The sequence below is a fragment of the Astatotilapia calliptera genome, chromosome 18 (genome assembly GCF_964374335.1).
Source record: "Astatotilapia calliptera chromosome 18, fAstCal68.1, whole genome shotgun sequence".
NCBI lineage: Eukaryota > Metazoa > Chordata > Actinopteri > Cichliformes > Cichlidae > Astatotilapia > Astatotilapia calliptera.
In genome coordinates, this window is record NC_137439.1 from 35213872 (window position 1) to 35238950 (window position 25079).

A 25079-nucleotide genomic window follows, 5' to 3' on the forward strand; every position below is an offset into this window, starting at 1 on the left:
CAAATGGCCAAACGGAGTGGGCCAATCAGGAGCTCGAAGCGGCACTCCAATGCTTGACATCCACCAACCAGACGAATAACTCCCATGGATCGAGTACGCTCACAACAGCCTCACCTCCCCTGCCACCGGAGTGTCCCCCTTCGAGGCGTCCCTAGGTTACCAACCACCTCCGTTTCCTGCCGTTGAAGGTGAGCACTTTGTGCCCTCTTTCCAGCAGCATCGCCAGAGGAGTCGGCGCGCCAGGAGAGCCACTGAAGCCGCCCTTCTCTGCACGGCCGAGCGCTTGGCGTACTGTCACTGGACCCCGGCACCACCTTACGCGCCCGGACAGAAGGTTTGGCTGTCTGCCAGGTTCATCCTACTCAGGTCTGAATCCAAAAAACTATCTCCCACCTTCATCTGCCCTTTTGAAATTGACACCCTGATTAACCCTGTTTCTGTCCATCTAAGACTGCCCCGGAATACGCGGATTCACAATGTCTTCCATGTGTCACAAATGTAACCTGGTCTCTCTAGCCTGATCGTGTTTGTGGATTATTGGAAGAGGAGCGAGAGTCTGTTTCCCTGGATTTCCCTGGAGCCCCGTCCCCCCACTTTTATATATAGCAGTATTTCTGCACATTTGTATATACATTTGGTGAACTGTGTAAATAAATTGCTTGTGAAGCTTCCTATCACGGAGTCCTGCGTGTGAGTCCTCATGACAAACCGTAACAAAAAGTTAATAACAATGCCTCAGTTAGCACAGCAGAGGCTTGGACCTGAAAATTCAGATTCAGAAGACTTTATTTATTCCCAAGGGGCAATTACGAGACTGACCTTGCCGACCGTACATACAATACACAAACATCACATTGGAGAGACCGGTCAGGCTAGGTAGCTGGCCGGTCAGCCGCACGAGCAGACTGAGCTCAGACTTATCTGAGTTGATAAGTCATCACTTAACAACAAGATTGCCTATTTATAACCACAAATATTGTCATCTTTAGTAATCAAGTAATCTATTGATTATTCCATGACTTAATCAAGTAAAATACCATGGATAATAAATACTTTTGTCTTATTAATGAATAGTAATGAATATTCAAAAGAGAAAAAACAGGTTTTTCAAAATGAACTGCTCACTAGTGTCCATTTTAGAAATTACAACGTTTTAAAGTTTAACTGCAAAAAACATCTCTTAACAAAACAAAAACCTGTGATAGTATTTATGTGCCGTGCTAAAATGTTATGTTTTCTTAAATGCAAAAAATATATAAATAATTTTAGTCAAAGTGAAATAACTAAGGCATGAAAAAAAAAAGTACCTTTACTCTTTTTCTTGGAAGATTTTTCGCGGTGTAAAACAAACGGTGGTGGATTGTAGCTGCTCAAAGTCTTCATGTCCGAGTTTGTTGATGGTTGCTATGATGAAAGACGCCCAACAGCTTTTTCACAGTAAAGGTTTTAATGGTGATTACAGAAACAGTGCTGCTGTCTTGGACGCTAGAAACATGTTGTGTTTTTTTACTGAACTTGAGCTCGCCATGTCACTAATGGCTCCACATTAAACTGTGCCAGCGTCATCATCAGTGCAGCTGTTGTGTTAGCGATGTTTAAAACTGGGTGCTGGGCTTAATGTTGTTGAGTTTTTATTCAAACACATGGTTGTATTGTAGGTCTCTTTTTACTCCGAAATGAAAATATTTTTTCACTCACAAGACAATAAAAATATCCCAATTTTTGGGAAATAACAAAAATATTTGAAATGGATGGTTTTATTAATGCAACAGTCAATTAGAAATTTGTGTATCTCTATGTTAAGCTTTATTTCATGTTCAGAATCACTGGGGCAAATGCTGATAGAGATTTCTGGGGTGTGGGTGTGAGTATTAACAGTATATAAACTGGGGATGTTCCTGGAAACGAATTTCTTAGTTGACTGAATGAGGGTAAAAATGAGACTAGCTGAGTAGTCTAAAACTAAGAAACACTCAGACATTAAGTTAAATTTGACAACTGTTTAGTGGACAATGTCAAAGACTGTAAGGCATTTGAAACCATTAATCACATTTTTCAGTCGCTTAACTGTGCAGCATCACGCATCATCAATATTACAGGTTATACTCCAGACAAAGAAGAAGAAAAACACTTAAACTGAATATGATGTGATAAACATGTAAATGAAAACATGTTGCTACAAAAGACGTTCACATATTACTAAAATATGACAAATCAACATCCAAAAAACTGAACAGCAAGTAAAAAGTGTAGCACATTGAGCCATGCTTTATGAATGATGTACGAAACTTCATTAAAACCACTTCAGTGAAAGTTAAAATCTGAAATAACAGATCAATAAATCATTCAGGGTTTTCCTCCAGTTATCTGATGTCAGGCTGCTGGGAAGCAGCCGAAGGAGGAAAGTTCAGGCCTCCCTCTCACCCACCTCCTTCAGCTTATCCGAGGAAATCCTGAGCCTTTCCCAGGTCAGTTGATTGATGCAATCTCTTCAGTGTGTTCTGGGTCCAACTGGCATGCCCGGCTGAAACACTGTGCCCACGAGGCAACAGCCTTAGCTGGCTCGTTTGGGTGTGGAGGAGTACGGGCTCCACTCTGAACCTCTCCCGAATGACTGAACTCCTCACTGTGTCGCTGAGGGACAGCCCACCCACCCTTCGGAGAAAGCTAAATTGCTCTTTCATTCTAATAGTGTTCATGTCTAAATTAGCAGATTTATGTTTGTAAACAACAGTGCTCCATCTGAAGGCAAATGGCCCCATAACATTTAGGATGCAACAATTTATCAGTATTGGACATCAATTTAAATTCCCTAATCTACACTGGACTTATAGTCAAGACCGCCTAATCCGAGACCAAGACAAGACCAAGACCAGAGGGTATCGAGACCAAGACAAGACCAAGACCAAGTTGAGACGAGACCGAGACCGAGACGAGACCAAGACCAAGACCGAGACAAAAAAAGTCTTTAAACTGCAGCCAGATGCTATTATATATACATATGCAGGACACCTTAAACTAGTTTTTTAATTAAGCAGCGAGGCAGAACAAAGTCAGGGCTGTATCAAGACACGAGGACTAAACCCCAATTCAACCAGACCCAGAACTGATCCGGAATTAAAACAGGACTACAACAGTTCAAAATCAGGACTACTGAGGACTTAACCAAGACAGAACCAGAATCAGAACTAGATGATAGTAGCACTAAAAATCATCATAGACCTGCACTACACTTATTTTTTAATTCTACCAAAGTCCACTATTTAGATTGAGAAACGTTTATATAATTATTTAGCCTTGTTGTGCAAACAAGCCTGCATAACTTAATAAATACAGAATTTGAAAAGTAACAAACCTAAAAAGAAACACTAGGTACGAGATACATGTTCTGATGAGTTTTGGCAAACAACCATTTGACTAACATGTGTGTCTCACCTGCTCTTATTCATCTCTGTTCTGTCCTCATCCTCTCTCTCCCTCTCTCTCCCTCTCTCTCTGTTCCTCTTTGTGCTGGCAATCAAGCCAAACACCAACATCATCAAATATACAGTTGAAACCAGATATTTAAACACTCTTCAGATCAAAACACAAACACTTTTTTAATTGTAACATCAAATCAGACTAAATGTTTATTTTTTTAGATTGATAAATATAAAAAACACATTTGTTAACTTTAAGAGTAAAGAGATAAACTATCTGTATTTCTTAATTGTAAACGGCACCAAATTGTATTCAAACTGAGCCACACTTATGGAGCTCCACAGTTCTCTTCCTGGTGTTTTGGTTGACATCTCTTGATGTTCCCATGTCACAGAAACAGCCTCTGTGTTTTGCCTTATATGCATCCACAGCTGTGCCACCAATTTACTCACATGGACTTTACTAACCAATCAGAAGCTTCTTCAGCTCAGAATGGAATCGTCTGCAGTTTTCTTATTAATTAACAATAAACTTAGTGTATATGTACTCCTACATTTGATGAAAGTGATAAAAATAGAAGCTCTGTCTCTCTTTATTCTGACATTTAACTAATTCAAAAGATATTTCAATATTTATTTATCTAAAACAAAACAAGTTTACTCTAAATTGATGTTTAACAGTAAAAAAAAGTTTTTATGTTTTCTCCATAAAGTGTATGTAAATATCTGGTTTCAACTGTGAATATCCTGCTGTGTATTGAAATTCCTCTTGTTTTGCATAGATATACTAAACAACATCCAAAGCATAATATATAAAATAACATCTACCTGAGTTTTTTCTTTGAAAGAAGCTCCTTATGTCCATTGTTGTGTACATCAGTACATGACTGAAACCGATTTAGAGAGTTTGTTTAGCCATGGAGGGAAACAACTGAAAATATGAAGTGTAAGCTAAGACTCTCTAAAAAATCAGCATTGCTGTTCGGCTTTTTATTTGTCCATTTGTTGATTCACTCGAAGAGCAAGTAACGCAACCAAGTGATCAGTTTGATATCAATCTTTTGTGATGCACCGTCATATTTACATTATTAGTTCAGTACGAATGATTTGCTTTGATACCTGGTCAAACTTAAGCTCTCCTCTGTCTGCAGCAAACTCGCAGGCAGCAGCTTCTCCCCCCTCGCTCACATGGGTGCTGTGCTCAGTCGCCTAGTGCCTGAGCTCGGATCATACCAAAATTAGGGGGAATTTACGACGGTGCGCTCTGTGCTTCGTGTGTTGTTTTTGTTTTATACAGTTGTCAGTCAGGCATCTAGCTAACAAATTACACTCCAAAAGACCCCATGCTTCTGAAAAAATGACCCGGGCTTAAGCCCAGTAAGCCACCCCCCCGCTCCGCTGATGGTTGACTCCAAATCTCCCGAACACTATGTCGATTTGAGAACGCAGGACCGAAACAGCGAGACCAAGACAAAAGTCCGTCGAGACCAAGACAAGACCAAGACCACGTAAAAGTGGTCTCGAGACCACGACTGGTCTCGAGACCACGACTGGTCTCGAGACATCCAACTCTAATCTACACTATATTCTGCAGAAGAATTTCCTTGTTGGCCTTCACACATATGAACCTGAGCGACAACCCATTCTTAATCCAGATGATTTAATAGGATGTCGGCCCACCCTTTGCAGGTAGAACAGCTTTCATGTGGCCTAACACTTTATGGCTGAGTTGCTGTTGTTGCCAGTCGCTTCCACTTTATTTGTTAATTGCACCTTTGCTTTGAATGACGGTGGCAAAACAGAAAAACACTGAACCAAAAAAGAAAACACACACACCAATCTGTATTCTTGAAAAAGTCTTCTCCAGAAAAAAAAAAAGGTGAAGCACAAAGAAAATGTTCAAGTCAATTAAAAATCGAATAAAACAAAACTACACAGTTTGCAAACAATAACTAAACTGAGAGGTTTGTGTAGGTTCACAGTCACCCAGGTCGTGGTGGTCCGAGAAGCTTGGAAAGAAAATGGTGGTAAAAACTGACACGATTGTAGTCGTGTCTTCGGCTTACTGCGGTGGATGCAGCACAAAGACCCGGGTTACAGAAAGCGAGCGGAGCGTGATCCGCCGATGCACCACAAGGATTGTGGGCGACACATGTGAGGTCAAAATCATCACGACACACCCATGACACAGTGAGCATAATGCCCCCATTAGACTGCTCAAGAAGTAAATCTCTTGCAGCATCTCTTGGTGTCTTTCTACCAGAACTCCACTGAGGTGTCTGCACTTATGCCATTCTGTTATAGTAAGGGAGCAGCTCTGCAGCACACAAAAAGACAAACAAACCAGCTGCCTGTCCTGGAAGACATCTTCATCTCCCGCTGTTAGAAAAAAGATTTGTTGTCAACTTCAGGACAACATCGATTAGAACATGCACCAGACGATTCACCAACAGTCTTTACCTTAAAGTCACTACCATCATGAACAGTGAACTGAAAGCACACCTCATATACTAAACATGCAGTAATTACAGGAATAAATCAAAATATGCATTTTGGTGGGCTTGTGTTGTTTTCCATGTTTAATGTGCGTGAATGAAAGAAATATATTTATATTATAACATATTTTTATATTCATTGTTAAGTGCAACCTAATTCCATTTTAGATTTCTTTACAATCATAATAAAGAAAAAAAGTTAACCACTGTGCTGCCCTGCATTTACCGAGTATAGTGTGCTATTGTGCTGCATGTATTAACTGTCTATGAGTTCCAATACATGCTGATTTTCAATCCTCTGCTCCGTTTCCAAATCCTACACCCTGTGCAATGTTTGGAGCTTGTCTTGAAGTCAAAAAATGAACAATAAGCACAACTGGAGACAAATAACTGTATGTTTCTCTTAACATGTTTGAGTCTAAGAAAAGATTTTGACAGTTGGGAGTTTTTGCGATTCTAAAACTACGACCAGTGTCTGACATTAAGTGAAAAAAACTGTTAGCTATGTAGCCTGATTAGGAGAGCTGTGGCACTGGTACTTTCAGCTGTAGAATGTCAGGATGTTCTATTTTAAAAGACTGAAGTAACTTGAGACACTGAGAAGTCTGTTGGATGGCCAAACATAACTCCAAGCAGCTACTTTGCAATGAGGCATAAGCCTCCAGAGTCCGACTGAAAACACCAGACTAGACTGGTTTCTGTAAGATCTATGAATAACTGTATACATAACTATAAAACTGTTATGATTTCTGTCATTTAGGTCTATTGAGCCAGTCTTTCATTATATTCCTTTCATAATACCACCTACATCCGCTTTACAGAAAAAACTATCATAATCTAGAAGCAGAAGGCCTTCTGAAATATCAAAGTGCCATATAAGAATTACAAATTGAGCTGACAAATTATACTGATTTGATTTCAGTTGCATATGTAGGCGATTTATCACCAATGCCCATTCAAGCAATAAAATTAAGCAACAACATTAATGGATTTCCAACTCTCGTTTTGTGGCATGATGGTGTCAGAAGTGGACACAAAAATCAAGCTTTTTAATTTTATCAGTTTTAACACACAGCTTTAGCATTAAACAGCAACACCAAGATTGCAGCAAGCACTTAATCAATTTAATCTTTCTGTGCAGCTGTGATGATTACACACACATGCATTATATATGCACAATATATGTACATATGTAGATATATACTAATTACATCAAATATATCAAGCAACATGTATGGAATTATGTAGCAAAAAAAGAAAAGATAAATAACTCGAAATATGTTTTAGAATTTAGATTCAAGAAAGAAGCCACCCAGCTGCAAACCCTCGGCCTTCTCTCAGCTTCATGATGTCGTCACCTGAAATGGTTTCGCCTCACAGGTGAGCCTGTCAGGGTTCATTGGTGGTGTTGGGACCATCAGTCGTGTTGTGCAGAAGTCAGGTTGGTGCACAGCTGACAGCCCTATTTGACAGCTGTTAGAGTTCATATTATGGCAAGAACCAATCAGCTAAGTAAAGGCCATATCGCGCCATCGACCCCTCTATATGGCAGCCTCGCTTCTGTCTGTCTGCCCCAGGGCAGCTGTGGCTACAACCATAGCTTGCCTCCACCAGTGTGTGAATGTGAGAGTGAATGAATAGTGGTATTGAAAAGCGCTATATAAATCCAATCCATTATTATTAATATTATTAAAGAGAAACAACAGCCCATCATTACTGTAAGAACTGAAGGTCAGTCAGTCCAGAAAACTGCTAAAACTTTGAATGTGTCCCCAAGTGCAGTCAGAAAAACCATCAACACTACGATGAAACTGTCTGACATGAGGACGCCCCAGGAAAGGAAGACCAGGAGTCCCTCTGCTGCTGAGGATACAATCATCCGAGTCACCAGCCTCAGAAATCACAAGTTAACAGCAGCTCAGATTAGAGCCCAGATAGATGCCACACAGAGCTCCAGTAGCAGACACATCTCTACATGTTCAGAGCAGACTGTGGGAATCAGGCCTTTATGGTCAAATAGCTGCTGAGAAACCACGACTAAGGAAAAGCAACAAGCAGAGATTTGTTTGGGCCAAGAAACACAAGATGAGTCCAAATTGGAGAACTTTGGTTCCACCCGCCGTGTCTTTGTGAACGATGGTCTCTACATGCATGGTTCCCACCATGAAGCATGGAGTTGATGGTTTGCTGGTGTGGGGGGCTTTACTGGTGACACTGTTGGGGATTTATTTAAAACTGAAGGCACACTGACCCAGCATGGCTACCACAGCATCCTGCAGCAACATGCCATCCCATCATGTATTGTTCAACAGGACAATGACCCCAAACACACCTGCAGGCTGTGTGAGGGCTGTTTGACCAAGAAGGAGAGTGATGGAGTGCTGCACCAGATGGTCTGGCCTCCACAGTCACCTGACATAAACCCAGTGGAGATGGTTTGGGATGAGATGGAGCGCAGAGTGAAGGCAAAGGACCAACAAGTGCTCAGCACCTCTGAACTCCTTCAAGACTGTTGGAAACTATTTGAGGTGACATGAAGCTCATGGAGAGAACGCCAAGAGTGAGCAAAGCAGGAATCAAAGCAAAGGGCGGCTGTTAGGAAGGATCTAACATATAAAACATGTTTTGAGTTGTTTCACACTTTTGTTTACTACATAATTTAAGTGAGAATCTACAATGTAAATAGTCATGAAACAGAAGCCAAGCCATGTATTTAGGCTGGTAGACTAAATAATGCAAGGGTGACTAGAAACTAGAAACTAGGGCTGGGTATCGTCACTGATTTCTTGAATCGATTCGATTCAATTCGGGGAAATTTTGCCTCAGACAGTCAGAAATAGTATAATTCAGATCACGTATCAGTACATTTCCATATTTTTATATCTATAAAAAGAAAACTGACACTTGCGAGACTTTACCAAAGGTGTGAGCATCACAGCAGAGGCCTTTGTGTCAAAGTAACTGAGAATAAAACATAGAAAAACATGAAGGTGATTTTCCTGTTCTGGGATTTTATAAAAATATTCAGCAGTACATCAAAAACGAAAGAAAACCATTAATCAACATATGAACGTTACCTGATGCTGCTGAAGTGAAGCAAAGTTACAGAGGTTTTATTAGAGACACAGCTGAGAGTTTTTCAATTTTAAAAAGTTTAAATTTGTTCAGTGTTGAACAGCAGAAATGAGGCTTCTTTGTAAGTAAGTAAGTAAAAGGAAAAAAAACCAGCGGCCGACAGCCTGTAAACTACGGTAGACTGGTGCGTAGTAAGCAAGCGAATAATGCAGAAAACAGATTTTTAGAGAGCTGTGCATGAAGTAAAATAAATTTATATTAAAAAAATCAATTCAGGATTTTAATGAATCGTTATCCAAGCTAGAAGTGATTTTAATTGATAAATCGATAATCAAAACCCACCCCTACTATATGTGTTCATTCACAGTTTTGAAGCCTTCAGTGAGAATCTACAATGTAAATAGACATGAAAGTAAAAAAAAACATTAAATGAGAAGGTGTGGTATAGGGATAATTTTCTTCAGATAAGCAGAAGAAAATGGCAGGATGATTTATTGCGTTGTCATGGATTTTCAAACATCGTCCATCATTCATAATGCATGGCACACTTTTCCGTCACAATTTATGAGTTTTTCAGTGGTTAATTTGTCATATTTTAGTAATACGTGAACATCTTCTGTAGTAACATGTTTTCATATTTAACATCTGTTTGTTTTAAGTGTTTTTCTTCTTCATCGTCTGGAGTATAACATGTAACCTAAGGAGCTTGGAAAGAAAAGCGTCTGGACTTCTCTAAGTTGCTTGAAGACGTTTCACTTCTCATCCGAGAAGCTTCTTCAGATCTAGGGTCAAATGGTGGAGAGTCCCAGATTTAAGCCCTGTGGGAGGGACAATGGACCCCCTAATGTCTTCAAGCAATTTAAAGAAGTCCAGAAGTCTCTCCAAGCTCCTTAGACTACGATGACCTGGATGACTGAGAACCTTCACAGAAATATAACATGTAACGTTGATAAGGCACAGCATGATTCATTATTGAAGAACGTGATCAGTGATTTAAAACGGCTTTGTTATCAGTTTTTGACATATTCTATTAAACAGCTTTCACATTTAACTCACTGAGTGTTCCTTAGTTTTACACTGGTAGGTTAGTCAACAAAGAAATTAGTGGCTAGGAACATCACTAGTAAGCACAAGCATTTTAGTTGATGGTGACAAAAACATTATGTGTGACCTGATGTCCCCTCGCAATCCTTTAATCACCCTTTGATTTGGGTTAGAATGAAACAACTGCCACCATTTAAAATCCCCATTTTCAGAGCAGCCGCAAAACATCCATGATGGGCTCAGGGACACATGGGCCACTTCTGTTTTACATGCATGTGAGTAGTTCTATCACAGAGGACACATTATGGCCACATTAACAATTAAATATTAGCATTTTAGTTGTTTTTTATGTTCAACGTGAGGGCTGGTTGGTGTATCTTTGATCAGGCCAGGTGGGGGTTTCCAGAGTGTGCTGTCACATCACATCACATCACTCACACACACACACACACACACACACACACACAAATTCGTTATCATAGTGTGTAAGATAAACTACTGTACAGAAGAAAAGGGTGCTCTGGTTATTCTGGGAGTTTGGTTGAAGAACAGTCAACACCTGTGCACCGTTTTATCTTACCTCCATCACCATACGTCTCCACGCCATACCCGTCCTGCAGGCCGTTACTCCAGGTACCCTCGTACCTGGCCGGCGTGTTTACGCTTTGCCTGACTCCGTAACGGCCCTTTAACCCATGAGTCCACTCTCCTCGGTAAATCCACCTCCCTTTGGTTTCAATCCCGAGCCCGTGTCTCTTCCCCTGCGCCCAGTAACCCTGATACGTGTTCCCACTGGGCCAGGTGTAGACGCCAACTACCTCGAAACCGTTCGACCAGGAGCCAGAGTACTCTCCCTGGCCCTTGGGTCCGGTGCACACACCGTGGCCGTGGGCTTTGCCATCCTCCCACCCTCCGCAGTAGGTCCCCCCATCATCAAAGTCGAATCGACCGCCCGTCATTCAGAACTTGAGGGTAAGTGTTACTCTGTAGCTTCCAGTGACGTTCCGATTTTGCGAATTGCTGTTAAAAGTGATGTAAGACTGACAGTGTAGTCCAGGTCAGAACAGGAGTTCTAGGCGGAGATATGAAGGAGCGGCGTGTACCGGCAGCGGTGTGCCGGGATTTGAAAGAGGGACGTGGAAGGATGGGAAGCAGTCGCCACTGCTGCCACAGCCGCTTCCATACCGCGTACTGGAAACTCCCCCACTCGTCTCTCACAAGTCATTTAGCTCAAAGCTGTCAGTGATCAAATAGTACTTTGCTTCCTGTTTGACTTTTCAAAATAATACCACAACCTGTTGCGTGGGTCGAATCTGATTACACGAGGTAAAATTAATTGGGACGCTTCAATATTCATAAACATTCAGGAATGCCTTCATAGTTTTCAAGTTGTACATCGTTACATTATTAATGTCTAGTTATATATAATTATAGTAACATAACTTACGCTATAAACAATGTGAAACAAAAGGCAGCATATTCCCTAAATATCGTATTTTGTTTCTTCCCAAGTCAAAAACAGTATTCGTTTTCATTCCTCAGTTTTATTTTTGTGTCACTTAGTTCAGATAGCTTGTGATCTAGTAAAGGGCTAACACGAAAGGATGAAATCCTGGTAACAAAGGCTGCAGTAAAATTACAAATGAACACTGATCATACAGAACCTTAAGCATACACTTAATATAGATGATAATCTTGAGCTGATGCAGTGCTCTGCATTCTTCTGCTCAGAGGGAGCTGAGAAGCTACTCAAATGGATGGATAGATGCATGTGTTTGTGGACCTGGAGTTTCTCACGTGACTAAATAGAGTACTGTGACAAACTATTACATTCCATAACTCAGTGACTTCTAGAACCAGCAATAACTTGAAGTAATTGTTTGCTGTCTGACTTCATCTTTCACACTGTTGTTGAGGAACATAAGTATTTTTCAGTACATTGTAGTCTGGGGGGGCATTCGTTTATGCACAGCTTTTCAAGGTCCTGCAACAACACTTCAGTTAGGTTGAGGTATGGACTTTGACTGGGCCATTGTGACACCATGATTATTTTTCAGCTAATCTGGTTGAGATAAGCTGGTTTTCTTGGGATCATCGTCCCGTTGGCCCAGTCTTCAGCTGTCAGACAGGCCTCACATTCATGGATCCTTTTGTCCAAATAGAATTCATACTCAAATAAATAAGATGGTGCCCAAGCCCTGTGACAGTAAATCAAACCAAATGATCACCCCTCCACCACCATGCTTGAGAGGTGCTATGACGTGTTTAAGTTAATGTACTCCAAGTGTGGTGCTGTGCATTATGACCAAACTATGACCAGAAGTGGTTGCTGAAGGAAATTGCCTTCCCGGGTTTCCTCCGTGGCGTGAGCGATAAGCAGAGTTCTGTCCTTTCCTTATAAGATTCCTAATTATTTAAAGTAACACTCAGGTATGCCATTCAGCTGGGTTAGTTACGACGTCGGGAGCAGCTTGGGAGAACAAGGAAACACAGACTGCTTCAGGTTGCCTTCCCAAATCGACTCAAAGGTTTATTTGATACACAGCAGTTTATATAGATGAAAAAAGGTTCGTGTGTCAGCTTTCCCAGTTCAAACCGGTACAGACCAAATAAGGAAACGTCTTCCTGCCTTGTGAGCCAAGAAGTATCCTGTGTGTAGTTTATCAGTTCAGCTATAATTTATGATCATCCCAGCAAAATACATTCCTAGACATAGAATACAGAGTTCTTTCATCAGTGAATTCTGAAACAAACCACCTGGCCTTTAACGAGCCTTTTCCAGGAGATAAAGAAAAAGGGAGGATGGGAGTAAGGAAGTGGTCTCATCTCTGTGGTGTTTTTGACCTTCAGGTACCAGCTTGTGAGTCTTACACATTAATTCTTGGGTCACAGAGAAAGAGAAAAACAACTAGTAGATCGGCCTTATTGAGTAACAGTTTTCCTGTATAAAACAATATCCTGTAAATGCTTACCGTGGTATCAAAATATCATAACAGTTGCTGTTTCTCCACATGCAACTTTAGAGAAATGTAAGCTGTGCTGTCATGTTCTTTTTCGAAAGATGAGGCTTTCTTCTCACAACACTTCCAAGCAAGCCATACTTATTCAGTGTTTTTCTGATTGCACTGTCATAACTCTGCACATTTATCATGGTAACTAAAACCCGTAGAGTCTGAGATTTAGCTGCCCCCCCCCCCCCTCCCCCCTTTTTTAATGTATTTTTTCTAAGCATTGCTTGATCTGAACTTGGGGTAAACTTTCTAGGATGTCCACTCCTGGAGAAAATCTGGCATTGCATTCACAACACATACCTGAATGCAGCAGACCAGCAAGAAAGTCTGCTTTTATAAAGGTGGTCACACTTGCAGAGGATACATGATTCAAGTCTATTTAATTATCATTCGGCACCTGGCTGCTACTTTTCCTTTTAATTCCTAAAGCACTGACTTTGGAATACATTTTTCACAGAACTTTGGTCCTAAACTACTTGAATGCTAACGTCATGTTCCTCCTTCTTCATTGAAAATGATTGATGTGTGTGACTGTATTACTAGTACAGTCACACACATCAATGTGACTGTGATGTCTTGATTTTTCAAGGCCAATTAACTCTTTGCTATCTCGTTTAAAACAAAACTGTTGCAAAAATAGAGTGTTGTCCCAGGTTATTTCAGAATAAAAGTCGGTAAACAATTTGCATTTATAAACTCAAACATGTGCGATAAAGCAGCAACACTATGCTTCATTTTACCTGTTGTGTATCCGAAGTCATCTCAATGAACTCCCATATTCATGCTCTGTCAAACAGCGCCATCTTCTGGAAATCATAGTTGTTACAGTTCAGCGACCACGAACAGAAAACACACACCCAGAAGCAAAGCAGCTCTTTCAGACTTTCTCTCTTTCATATATACATACAAAAATTAAGCATATCTGATTCAACTCAATTTTATTTTACTTATACAGCACCAAATCACAACAGCAGTCGCCTCAAGGTGCTTTATATTGTACAGATGACCCTGCAATAATACATACAGAAAAAAACCCAAGAATCATATGACCCCCTATGAGCAGCACTTTGGCGACAGTGGGAAGGAAAAACTCCCTTTTAACAGGAAGAAACCTCCGGCAGAACCAGGCTCGGGGAGGTTTCTTCCATCTGCTGTGATTGGTTGGGGTGAGAGAAGGAAGACAGGATAAAAGACATGCTGTGGAAGAGAGACAGAGGTTAATAACAGATATGATTCAATGCAGTGTGATGTTTAAACACAACACGTCTTGGGTATCCCGCAGCAGGCTACACCAGCGGTCCCAAACCTTTTTTGTGCCATGGACCAGTGTCGCAGATAAATACAACAAAATAAAACTAGTACCGGTACCCAAAAAAAGTATTTATTCATAACACATGGGAAAAGACTCAGGGAAACAGAGTTAACGATAAAAAAGGCAAAAACAATAATGATAAAAAAATGATTGAAAACCCTGAAAACCATAAATTTCACCCCTGAGCCTCAACACTTGCGGCCTCCTACCAAACGACTCACAGACTGGTACCAGTCTGTGGCCCGGGGATTGGGGACTGCTGTTCTACATCTGTTGCAGCATAACTAGGGGAGGATTCAGGGTCACCTGGTCCAGCCCTAACTATATGCTTTAGCAAAAAGGAAAGTTTGAAGCCTAATCTTGAAAGTAGAGATAGTGTCTGTCTCCTGAATCCAAACTGGAAGCTGGTTCCACAGAAGAGGGGCCTGAAAACTGAAGGCTCTGCCTCCCATTCTACTTTTAAATACTCTAGGAACAACAAGTAGGCCTGCAGAGCGAGAGCGAAGTGCTCTAATAGGGTGATATGGTACTACAAGGTCATTAAGATAAGATGGGCCTGATTATTTAAGACTCTCTCTCACCTCCTGGCAATACAAAACGCAGCAGCCAGACTTCTAACTCGTTCTACCAAGCGTGTTCACATTACTCCCATCTTATATTCTTTACATTGGCTCTCAATAGAGTTTAGAATTCGCTTTAAAATTCATGTTTTAACATACAGAGCACCAAATGGCCCCAGATTATTTATCCCAGCTTCTTATAAAATACTCTGCTGCTCGCCGTCTCCGCTCACAGACTCCGAGTCTGTTGGTTGTTCCCCATACACGACTGAAGACAAAAGGGGCGGAGCCTTTCAGTCTGTTGCACCAAGGCTGTGGAATAGTTTACCACTACAATTACGTTTGCTTGACTCTGTGGATTCTTTTAAAAAGCAGTTAAAAACTTTTCTGTTCAAACAAGCCTTTTGTTGATCTATGTATTTTATATTCTTTGCATTATTTGCATTTGATCCTTTACATTGTGTATAATGTCTATTGATTGTATTGTTTATTTTAATATTTGTGTACAGTGCTTTGTGACTGCCTGTCTGTGAAAAGCGCTTAATAAATAAACTTTACTTACTTACTTACCTTGTATGTGAGGAGCAGGATTTTGAATTCTGGATTTAACAGGAAGTCAAAACAGGAGAAATCTGCTCTCTCTTTCTAGTCCCTGTCAGGACTCTTGCTGCAGCATTTTGGATTAGCTGAAGGCTTTTCAGGGAGTTTTTAGGACTTCCTGATAATAATGAAAGAAGTAATAATGAACTAGTTTCACTCTGAGACAGGATGTTTCTAACTTTAGAGATGTTGCACAAATGGAAGAAAGCAGTCTTACATATTTGTTTAATATGTGCGTTGAAGGACATGTCCTGGTCAAAAATGACTCCAAGGTTCCTCACAGTGTTACTGGAGGCCAAGGTAATGCCATCCAGAGGAAGAATCTGCTTAGATACCATATTTCTAAGTCAGAAAGACATCTACTGTGATGAACTCTGCCCCCCACTGCTGTGTAATCCATCCATCCGCTTCCGCTGATCCTTTTCAGGGCAAGGTACACCCTGGACAGGTCGCCTGTTGCAGGGCTAACACACAGGGACAGACAACTATTCGCACTCACATTCACTCCCGCATACAATTTAGATTTTTCAATTAACCCTATCCGCGAGTGCACGTCTTTGGGAGGAAGCTGGAGTACCCGGGTAGAACCCGGGCAAACATGGGAGAACATGCAAACTCAACACAGAAAGACCCCAGCCTGATGGTGGAATTGAATTCAGGACCTTCTTGCCGTGAGGCAATAGTGCTAACCACCGTGTCACCGTGCTGCCCGTTCCCTGCCCAGTGTAATCAATTACCCACTACAGTTCGCTTACCGTCCAAATCGTTCCACAGACGATGCCATCTCTCATCTCCTCCACACATCACTCACCCACTTGGACACTAGAAGGGGGAATTATGTTAAAATGCTCTTCATAGACTACAGCTCTGCATTTAACACCATAATTCCCTCCACACTCACCACCAAGCTGGAGCATCTGGGACTCAGCTCATCTATGTGTCAGTGGATCTCCAACTTCCTAACTGGCAGACCACAGGCAGTAAGGATGGGCGGACATGTCTCAGCCTCCACCACTCTCAGCACTGGAGCCCCCCAGGGGTGTGTTCTGAGCCCCCTGCTGTACTCTTTGTACACATATGACTGTGTGGCCACTACCAGCTCCACCACCATCATCAAGTTTGCTGACGACACCGTCGTGGTGGGCCTGATCTCTGATAACAACGAGACGGCCTACCTGAAGGAGATTAGGAATCTGGAGAACTGGTGCCAGAGGAACAACCTCCTTCTAAACATCAGTAAGACAAAGGAGCTGATAGTGGACTTCAGCACTAAGCAGGAGAGGAACTACCAGACCCCCGTCATCAACGAGTGCCCAGTGGAGAGAGTGGACAGCTTCAAATACCTCGGAGTTCACATCACGCAGGACCTGTCATGGTCCTGTCACATCAACACCGTGGTGAAAAAGGCCCGACAGCGTCTCTACCACCTCAGACGCTTGAGAGACTTCCAACTGCCCTCCAAGGTGCTCAGGAACTTTTACTCGTGCACCATAGAGAGCATCCTGACGGGAAACATCTTAACCTGGTTCGGGAACAGCACCATGCAGGACAGACGAGCTCTACAGAGGGTTGTGCGGTCAGCTGAGCGCACCATCCGCTCCGAGCTCCCTGACCTGCACTCAATCTACAGCAGGCGGTGCTGGACCAAGGCCAGGAAGATGGTGAAGGACCTCAGCCATCCCAACAACAGACTGTTCTCTCTGTTGAGGTCAGGAAAGCGATTCCGCTCCCTGAAGACCAACACAGAGAGACTGAGGAGGAGCTTCTTCCCGCAGGCGATACGGTCTCTCAATCACACCACCACACAGTACTGACCCACACATATGGTTCTTACACACACACTGGACTTTCTGGACTTTGGTTTTGCACAACACTGGTCACTATATTCTTCATTTCCGGTTAATACTTGTACAGCTGCTGTTATTGTGTATATATTTATTTATATTTAGATTTCTTCATACATTCTTATATAGTTCTATATTGTGTATTTTGTTGTACAGTTATTTTATTTTCAACTTTAATTTATATATTTTATCTTATTCTTCCCAGTTAAATTTACCCTTCATTCTAATTTGTGTTGTACAGTTATTTCATTTTTAACCTTAATTTATATTTTATTCCTTCCTAGTTAAATTTACCCTTTTTAATTTTTCATATTTATTTCCTATCTTATTCATAGCCTTTTCCTTTTTTGTTTTCTTTAGGTCACGAGCAGTTGTCCAAGCATTTCACTACATATCGTACTGTGTATGACTGTGTACGTGACAAATAAAATTTGAATAAAATTTGAATTTGAATTTATATTGTAAATGTAAATGTAATCAGGAAATGAGATTACCTTTGATTACTGTTACGCCCCACTTAAAAATGAAGTGTTGACTGGGGTGAGGGGTAACACAAAGTGAAAGAGAACACATGAACTACCGGAGAATAGATGTCATTAAACATGATTTATTGCCCAAAACTACTACAGTAAAAATAAACACAGGGAAGCTCTTTTCTTCAGGGTCTCCAAGGCCAAAACAACAAACAAAACACCCCCTTTAGCTAGAAATCAAACCAAGTACTCACTAACCAAAACAAAAAGCAAACCAAAGTTTCACAGAGTTCACCTTCTCTCTCTCTCACACTCTCTCACACACACACACACACACACACACACACCTGCTGCTCAAAACACTACAGCTCACAGCTCTGGCAAAAATGGGGGACGTGGCAGACTATATGCCGTGGCTGATGAGCTGGAGCACACCTCAGCTGTGGCTCATGAGGCAGGACTGCAACACAAGAAAAGGAGAAAAAAACTCCTACACAGAGCCACTAGAGGTCAGCGACCGTAACAATTACACTTTGAGATTACCTCAAATTAGAGGGTTTTCAGGAAACACTGTTAAATGTTCAGTTTCTATGCCATATGTTAAAACAAGATCTAGAGTGTGATTAAAGTGGTGGGTGGGTTCTTTCACATTTTGACAGAAGCCAATTGAGTCTAATAACAGATTAAATGCCATGTTGAGGCTGTCATTTTCAGCATCTACATGGATGTTAAAATCACCCACAATAATTATTTTATCTGAGCTGAGCACTAAATCAGACAGAAACTCTGTTTGAGGCTATATAAGAGGCTGACATTGGACACTTGTTAATTTTAGGGGCTTGTTAATCGTCTGTCCTGTTTTGTTTCACCAGCTAAGTTTTCCTGAACAAAAAATGCAACACTAAGCAAACCTGTTCATGCTCTTGGTCACTGGACTTGAATTAACCCAGACAGCGGTTTCTCTAAGGTCTGTGCTATATTTATTTTCATTGATCTAATGCTGTCGGGATTCCAACAGGAAAATCAGAATATTAAAAATAGTTTGGATTCAACCACATTCAGAGATATATGAGAAACAATATCAGATTTATAATCACTTTGAGATGACCTAATCTTCTGTGGGACTGCAGAATCCAAACCAAATAACTTTCCACTGTATCTACTGTTTTTTTTAATTTGACATTTTTATGTACGTGTAACCTTTTGTATTGTTTATATTGTTGATTTTGTTACTTAACATTCTGGTTATGTTACCCTTTCTGTGCAGACTGCCTGTCTATGAAAAGCACTTATTAAATAGACTTTACTTACTGTCTGAGCTCAATAACAACGAACTAGTGAAAAAAAACTAACAAAAAACAAAAGAAATGAACTGGGAGGATCAATTTTCACTGGAAATGCTGGAAAGACACAAACGCCTGCTCCCCATAACAAGCTCCTATTTTTTTTCTTTTTCCTGCTACGTTTTCTATTTACTGTTATCCATCGTACTGACATCGTACGGCACAAACATGCATATCAGACTTTCATCAAATGTTCCTGTCTGTTACATTTTTGAGCCAGAATATCTGCAGGGTTGGAAAGTTGGCAAAAACCCCCCAAAACAAAACATTCAAGTGAGTGTAATTCTGTAACAACAAACACATCTGAATGACTCATGTGAATACAGAGACTCTGTGTTCAGACTAAGTCTACTGCGCTACTTTCAAGCACTTTGCAACCTGTCCTCTAATGTGTGCCTTACTGTATTGTGCCTTCCTCTTCCCATCAGTGGGCTTACTGAGTGTATCAGTGACTACATAGCCTTCTGCACCGACTCCATTGTCCCAACTCAGACTGTCCATTGTTACTCAAAAAACAAGCTGTGGGTGAGTGACATCGAAGCTTCTCTGAATGACAAGAAGAAGGCCTTCAGAGTGGGCAATAAAGAGGAGGTGAGAATGATTTAGGTGTTATTGAAGGGCAAGATCAGAGAGGCTAAGGACAATTACAGGAGAATAACCTCTCTCTTCCCTTGGAGTGGAAACTCCAGCAAAAGCGAGAGTGGTGTGGAGTGGCATGAAGACAATCAGTGGATTCAGGTCATCCATCAGCAGAGGAGCTGGGGGGTGTTGAGGACAGAGTTAATAAGTTGAATGTGTTTTTTAACAGCTTCGACACTGCAGTGAATGCTCACCCCCGTGCAGACTGACCTGTAGTCAGCCTGCAGTCCGCAGCCACACCACTCCTAACCCTAACCCCCACCTGTCACTTTCACTCATGACCAGGTTCAAAGACAAATGAGGAGACTCCACTCAGGTAAGTCTGCTGGACCAGACGGAGTGAGTCCCCGCGTCCTCAAGGCCTGTGCCCCCCAGCTTTGTGGAGTCTTTCATAAACTGTTCATGCTGAGTCTGAGTCTGCAGAGGGTCCCAGTGCTGTGGAACACATCATGCCTCGTCCCTGTACCAAAGACGCCACGTCCCAGTGGCCCCCAGGATTACAGTTCTGTGGCACTGACATCCCACATCATGAAGACCCTGGAAAGACATCCTGGACCAGCTCGGACCCATAGTAAGACCACATCAGGATCCCCTTCAATTTGCTTACCAACCACATCTTGGAGCTGAGGATGCCATCATCTATCTGCTCAATCATGCCTACACTCATCTGGACCAGATTACTGAGGGTCATGTTTTTGAAGTTTCCAGTGCATTCAGCACCATCAGGCCGACCCTCCTGGGTGATAAGCTAACAGCGATGCAGGTGGATGCTTCTCTGGTGTCCTGGATTGTTGATTACCTGACAAGAAGACCACAGTATGTGCGTCTTCAACATTGTGCGTCTGAAAAGGTGATCAGCAACCAGTGATGTGAATACAGGTGTTACAAATAACGGCGTTACTAACGGTGTTATTTTTTTCAGTAACAAGTAATCGAACTAATTACTATTCCTATCGTTACAACGCCGTTACCGTTACTAACAGGAAAATGCGGTGTGGTCACATTACTATTTTTCAACAAACAAATGGTTGAAGCTGTGTTCAGCTTACCGCACCTTACATCAGTTGCACGGAAGTAGCTGTAAGTAATCTGGGCGCTACAGCTTTAAGCACCTCCACACGCTCCCACGGGCGGTAAACACTTTCTGGTAGACGATCACTTTTTGGCACAACACCTGGAGCTCAGGGGGCAAAACAATCACATGAGTGCTGCTGTTTGACTGAGGAAGAATAAAGTAGTCAGGGTAACCCAATCACATGACCACTTCTAACTCCGTTGAACTTAATAAATTCTGTTTTCATGGATGCCTGGATGTTAAACTTAATTGTTACACCTGGTGAACCACCAACGCTGATCATTTTATTAAAAATGAAAGAATTTAGAAAGTTTGTAACTCTCAGTGATGTTACAGTGTTTGTTTGACTTTGGGACCTGAAGAAGACGGAGTTTAGGACCCAGATTACTCCGTGAAGCTCCTGATTACGGTAGCCGTAATGCTCCGACAATCCATCAAGCAGTGCGGCTTCATAGCTTACCAAAGTTGTACTGAAACATTTTGACAGATTTCTGCGCGCCGCATACCACATAAAATCGATTCGAGGAGAGTAAGCACAACCAGAATTCATACATAAGGCACAGTGTCGATTTTTGAGAAAATTAAAGGATTTTAAGTGAAATATATTGCAATATATATCGTTACCACAAATGCTTCAAATTATACCCATGATATGGATTTTAGGCCATATCGCCCAGCCCTATCTGGGATGCACCCTGGACCCAGTGCAGGTGGTGGAGACAGAAGGACTTTGGCCAAAATAACATCTCTGATGGACAGAGTCTCCCACCCTATGCATGTAAATATTACTGAACTGCAGAGCTCCTTCAGTGACAGACTGCTGCATCCTCGATGCATGAAGGAGCATTTCTGCAGGTCCTTCCTCCCTGCAGCTGTCAGACTGTACAATCAGACCTGCTCCCAACAAACACAGATGTTTACATCAGCGCTGTAACTTGCACTACTCAACCGAAAAACTTCTGTCATAACTTGCACATTACTTTTCTCAATGTATATACACTGACTTATTGGACGTTGTCTACTTTGGAGTCTTCTCTCACCCCCATTCTCTGCGGCCTGCTGGAGCGGGGGGGCTAGTAGGAGGAGTTGACTGTCTGACTGCGGTCTGGAGTGTGGGGCCTACCTGCTGCTGCGGAGTCGGGGCGGTCTGCCTCCCCCCACCGCAGGTAAAAGGGTAACACCACCTGGGTCTGGGTGCAGTTCCCCCCTCCAAGGGCAAGGGTACCTAGACCCGGTTCGTAGAGTACGCTTGGGGAGTGTGATCGTGTGTACAGCGTCTCTTTATGTCTGTCTCCACGTTGGTTGAGTGTGGAGTAAGTGCATATGAGAGCATGAGGGTGGGAATGGATGTTTGTGTCTGTGTGTGCCTGTATGTCTGTGTCTATATGTCAGGTTGGGTGTCAGGCGCCACCTCTCTGGGGACATCTCAGGCCCTCCAAGGTTTGGAGGCCTATCTCCACCCACCACCACTTCCCCTGCCAGTGGCGGACTCCCTCAGGTGTCGGTGCGTTGGTGGTTCTTTGTGTCCGGGGATGGGCGTCCAGGTACACACCGGCTCACTCCTTGGCGGGCCTGGAGCCTGGGGCTCGCTCGAGTCATTTCGGAGGTGGGGTGCCCCCGGCCTCTCGGCCTGGGGCTCGGTCACTCAGGCACGGCTGGCTGCCGGCGGAGCTCACGGGCGCGTCACTGCAACTCCCCCTGGCTTCTGCTCCGCGGCTGCTGAGTGAGCCCTCATCTGGGACTCTCCTCAGCTCTTTCTGGGACAGTGGCGCGGCTGCCCCTCTGTTGGTCTTCCTTGGTCTCTTGTGTTCTGGGGGCCTCTGGATGTCTGGAGTTTTGATCTCCTCCATACCTGTGGCCCCCCCACACCCTCTAGCAGATTATTACATGAAGGAACCTTTTAAAAACAAGCGCGTCCATGCTCACAGGTGTACACACGGGTGATCACACCCACAAACTACACCCTTTTTGGCTCCTACCTCAAAGCACACTGTGTTCTGTTGATCTTATGTGCTGCACAATAATGTTTAATATTTAGTATTTACTGTCATATTCCCATATATCATTGTGATGTTGTTTATTCTATTGCTCTTGTTCTCTTCTGCTTGTTTTCTTTTTTCTTTCTCAGCAGGTGATCCAGGTGATTGATATATGCATTTTTTATTTCTTTTTTTTCTGCTCATTCTGTTGGTTTTTGTTCTTTGCCCTTCTCCCCATCCCTCTTCTCAGCTGTTTCTCTTTCCCTCTTTCTTTCTCCCCTTCTTTCCCCCAGTCAAGTCTGTCCCGTATTCAGTAAGTGAAAATAAAATAAACAATAAAAGGTGAATCAAATGGACCATTACGGCAAGGCTGGGACGGTCAATTTGGTAAAGTAAATCCGTTGGGCATCTTTCTTTGCCTTTAGACAACAATTCTGATGCAAAAGAGCCAAACGGGACAGGCAAAAAAAGAAAAAAAAGGAAGTTGTCTACTTTTTAATGCACAGGTACAATACACAGTCTGTACACAGCAAATCCAGCATGTCCAAATTAACACTGTCGGATTTGATTTCAACACTATTAAAGTGTCTATATGGGTCCACACCAGAGAGTGTTAATTTAACTCTTTTTGGAGAGTTGGTACGTTAACTCTGATTTAGTGTTAAACACCAAATCTGTCTGGAGTTGATAATTTAACACTTGGTGTTAAGAGTTTATATATTAACTCTCAAAGAGTATTTTAGTTTAACTACGTAAGAGTTATCTTCTAATTCATTCTAAAAAGCGGGAATTTTACTGTTCTGAACTTCTAGAAATTTCTTTTGGAAATAAACATTTACTAAAAAGATGCAATGGTTTTTGAAAAACATTTATTCTGAACTGTGCACCACAATTTCAAAACATTTTCTGAAAGATGTAACAGTGTAGGGGAGACCGGGGATAGTTGTAACATTTTTCACATTTCTGTCTGTAAATTGGAGCTCTTTTAAGGTAGTGGATTCAAAATGTAATGCAAAGTATTTACATGTCTCTGCTATTAAATAGTGCAGCTATTTTCTCTGCAGCACAATTACCCAGTGCATGGTATGGCCTCAAACACAAAGAGTGAAATGTTACAATTAACCCCATAGTCTGGGTTAGTTGTAACATATCCTGGGGTGAAATGTAACACAATGAAATAAGGGTACTAACAAAATATTAACATGTAATCTTTGTTTATTCAACACATGAATGCACTTAGAGCCATTTATGTAGCTGTGTGTGTGTGTGACAGAATGCAGAAATCTAGCTTTTGAACATATTCCAACCCCCAAAAAAAGACAAATTATGGAAATTTCTGCAACTGAACATTAATTTTGGTTGGTCTTCCTTGAGTTTGGCCTCATTGGCTCAGTGGGCATTATAACTTACAACTCTTGCACCAATTTTGAACATAACAATGAAGCTGAAAAAATGTAGTTGTTCACCAGCATCGCAATTCCATTACTTTTTATCATGGCTTACCTTGGTGTGGTTTGCAAAGTGCTTCAGAAAGATGAGGGAATCTGTTTCTTGCACCCATCCTGATTTATTTCCACTACCAGTACTTCCTACTGGCCCATCTCTGACACAGAGGTCTGCATAATGTGGGAACACAAACAGTGGAGGAATTGTGTTGCCAATGGCATTAACCGCATATACAAATGCGACCAGTGAACCTCTCTCTGCTGATGTCGTTGCCCCAACTTGTTTAATATAAGTTAAAGTAATAGTGTGGCAAGTTGTAACATCTGCATTATTGTTACAACTAACCCAGACTGTTGCTGTTACAACTAACCCAGACTGTTGCTGTTACAACTGACCCAGACTCCTATAGCCATGAACTAGCTAACATTACAGCCAACGGCTAAAACATTAGCACTAAAGACCTACACAGAATATATCCCCATAGACATACAAATAACATAATTTAAGTTTGATGAGTTTAACTGCAAAGCAGATAATGCTATCACAAATTGAAATAAAGTAGAAAAATTTACTTTTTGGCATACAAATTACTTTTTTCCATGTTAAATTGTCTGTGTTTGACAAAATGTGCTGATTTTTCACGTGTGATAGCAGAACTGAATTGGGCATGCACAGGATGAGTCACATCATTTGAAACTTAGCCCTGATTGGAGAAATTGGAAGTGTTACAACTGACCCACGTTACAACTATCCCCGGTCTCCCC

The 25079-nt window shown here is 41.8% G+C and overlaps 1 protein-coding gene across 3 annotated transcripts in view; it reads right to left on the reverse strand.

The window, feature by feature from the left end:
• Window positions 1-11241, reverse strand: part of LOC113011001 (junctophilin-1-like) — a 41517-nt gene extending 30276 nt beyond the window's left edge. For all 3 annotated transcript variants that reach the window (XM_026150360.2, XM_080292736.1, XM_080292735.1), the window contains exon 1: window positions 10614-11241. In XM_026150360.2, coding sequence (XP_026006145.2) covers window positions 10614-10992 — 379 coding nt within the window. In that variant the 5' untranslated portion in view covers window positions 10993-11241. The remainder of the gene's footprint in view (window positions 1-10613) is intronic.
• Window positions 11242-25079: the final 13838 nt, after the last annotated feature.